General features: G+C 51.8%; 1 protein-coding gene across 2 annotated transcripts in view; it reads left to right on the top strand.

Annotated features, from left to right (window-relative positions):
* The first annotated feature begins 362 nt into the window (after positions 1-362).
* Positions 363-2,507, top strand: part of LOC119277379 (protein MOR1-like) — an 18,691-nt gene continuing 16,546 nt past the window's right edge. For both annotated transcript variants that reach the window (XM_037558663.1, XM_037558662.1), the window contains exons 1-3: positions 363-790; positions 946-1,051; positions 1,136-1,259. In XM_037558663.1, coding sequence (XP_037414560.1) covers positions 628-790; positions 946-1,051; positions 1,136-1,259 — 393 coding nt within the window. In that variant the 5' untranslated portion in view covers positions 363-627. The remainder of the gene's footprint in view (positions 791-945; positions 1,052-1,135; positions 1,260-2,507) is intronic.

Genomic DNA, 2,507 nt, shown 5'->3' with positions numbered 1-2,507 from the left:
GCTCACTTTGGAAAACCCTTCGTGTATGATCTGTGCTGGAGAGAGAGAGGTGTACGCTTTACAGCTAAGCTGACACAGTCACGGGATCCTGTCCGTACACGTGGCACCAATGTGCGCCCCGTCTTCCACGGAAATTCAAAATCTTTCAAAACTTCCCGACCGGACCGACACCGTCCCACTCCCACTCCCTCGCCCTTCGTCGCCTCGCGAATCAGCGAACAGCCCTCGTCCCACCGACGCATGGGACCCAGGACGTGGCCCACCCCACGAGCGCACCTTCTCGTACGCGGCCGAGACCCTGACCCGAAACCTACCGGCCTCCCTCCGTGCGAGCCCGAACGAACGGACGAACAAAATGACGCCCCCGCTCCTGACCTGACGCGACTCCAAACCCCCTCTCCCTATTTCACTCGCATTTCCCACCCTCGGAAAATCGTTTTTTACCTTTTTATTCCCATCCCATCTCCTCTCTCCCCCTCCTCCGATCCAAACTCCCCACGAACGCCACCGCCATCGCCACAATTTGAAACCCTAGGCCGCCGCATCGATCCGCGGAAGGCGATTGCATTGGAGGCCGCTAGGCTCTAGCGTCTCGTCTAGCGGCGGCGGCAGCGGCGGCGGCCGGCCATGTCGACCGAGGACGAGAAGCTCCTCAAGGAGGCGAAGAAGCTGCCGTGGGACGAGCGGCTGCAGCACAAGAACTGGAAGGTCAGGAACGACGCCAACATCGACCTCGCCGCGCTCTGCGACTCCATCACCGACCCCAAGGACGCCCGCCTCCGCGAGTTTGGTGAGACCCGCTCCCGCCGCCTACCGATCCGCCCCATTGCGCGCTCGGATCCGCGCGATGCCTGATTCGCGCGCCCCCCATTTCGAGATTCCTGCTGTATTCCGTCGTGTTAGATCTGAATGGCCGTGTTCTTCCTTTGCTCCTGTGGTGGTTAGGACCATTATTTAAGAAGGCGGTTTCGGATTCGAACGCGCCCGTGCAGGAGAAGGCGCTGGATGCGCTGCTAGCTTTCCAGCGAGCCGCTGATGCTGATGTATCCAGGTGCGTGTCTACAGGATGCTACACCATTTTGCTCTCGTTCTTCTAGTTACCTTTCCGTTGATTTTTGGGGCCGCCCTTGCGCAGGTATGCCAAGGAGGTGTGTGATGCGATATGTGCCAAGTGCCTCACTGGTAGGCCTAAGACTGTTGAGAAGGCTCAAGCTGCATTTCTCCTTTGGGTGGAGCTGGAGGCGTCAGAGGTCTTCCTTGTAAGTCCGACCGCAGTTGGTGATTACTTTCAGTATGACTTAAGATGATTCGTATGCATCGAGCACACAATTATGGTGTGGTCTCAGTTGTTTTGTCTTCCACAACTTAGGCCACACATTTTGTAGGTGTATGGTTAGATGTAATTGCTGGCTTATGTAACGTCCATGCACCAATGCTGTTATAACTTACACAAGGTTAGGTCTATGCCATAAGAGTGGATGGTCAATATTTACACTCCTCTCACTAGCACATCTTAGTTATCACTTGGCGAACAGTGGTAGAGAACAGTAGTAGAGATCGGCCATTGTTTCCTTGGCATTCGGTGCATGAAACCATTGAGTAATGTCTGTGGCAGGAAAACCGATTTCCCTCCTTTGCCTTCAGTCTTGCCTTTGATTGTGGCATGGTAGACCCCCAAATTTTGCAAGTACTTTAGCTGTTCCACTCTCCCGTTCACTTTATAATAGAGCAATTTTTCGTTTAATTGTTGCAAGGACACCAGGGGCATGTTTCCTGAGCTTGCATTACTAGGGAGCACCTGTAAGTTTGACTGATGGTGAAGACAACGCTTAACCTTTCTTCACCGCCCCATCCGTATTTTCATACTTACTTTCTTTGTGACCACCATCTGTAAGCAATCCCAGCCCAGCCCACCCAAGTACCGTGAAAACAAAGTTCTCCTAACATGCACTATGATGATCGTGGTGCTGGCGGTCTTAGATCTAACAATAGAAGCAATGTCATGGAAATGTTATATACACATGAAAGACAGATGGACCTGCACTTGGGCAATCTGGAATACACTTCTGAGCAATGCTGCCTTCATAGCTTTCAGGACACCCAACAGGACTCCCCGGATCCTGTGGATTTGATCAAGTAAATGCGGGCCAAAACTCAAAGGCCTTTGTTTTGTCTGCTGGTCAATGGGATAAGATAGGCTCAATACCAGAGAAATGCTCATAAGGCGCAACTGCTTGGTATCTAATGAATCTACCTGGGTACTCTGACTCTGGAGCACTGGAAGACCGCCACCATCTCTTCATTGACTGCCCTTTCACTCTTCACTGTTGGAAGTTTCCGTTGCCTCTTGGAAGCAAAGAAACTAATTATTTTGACAACCTTGTACCCAGTTTTGACTCTTGGTGTTTCCTTTTCTGTGGAGAACTCTTCCTTATGTTTAGGACTTCCCTGCTCGATTCAATGTGTGACTTCCCTTTGGGTCCTCCTTTCCCTAGAAAATCTATACT

Source organism: Triticum dicoccoides, chromosome 3B (assembly GCF_002162155.2).
Source record: "Triticum dicoccoides isolate Atlit2015 ecotype Zavitan chromosome 3B, WEW_v2.0, whole genome shotgun sequence".
Classification (NCBI taxonomy): domain Eukaryota; kingdom Viridiplantae; phylum Streptophyta; class Magnoliopsida; order Poales; family Poaceae; genus Triticum; species Triticum dicoccoides.
This window is presented reverse-complemented; position numbering and strand designations above follow the sequence as displayed.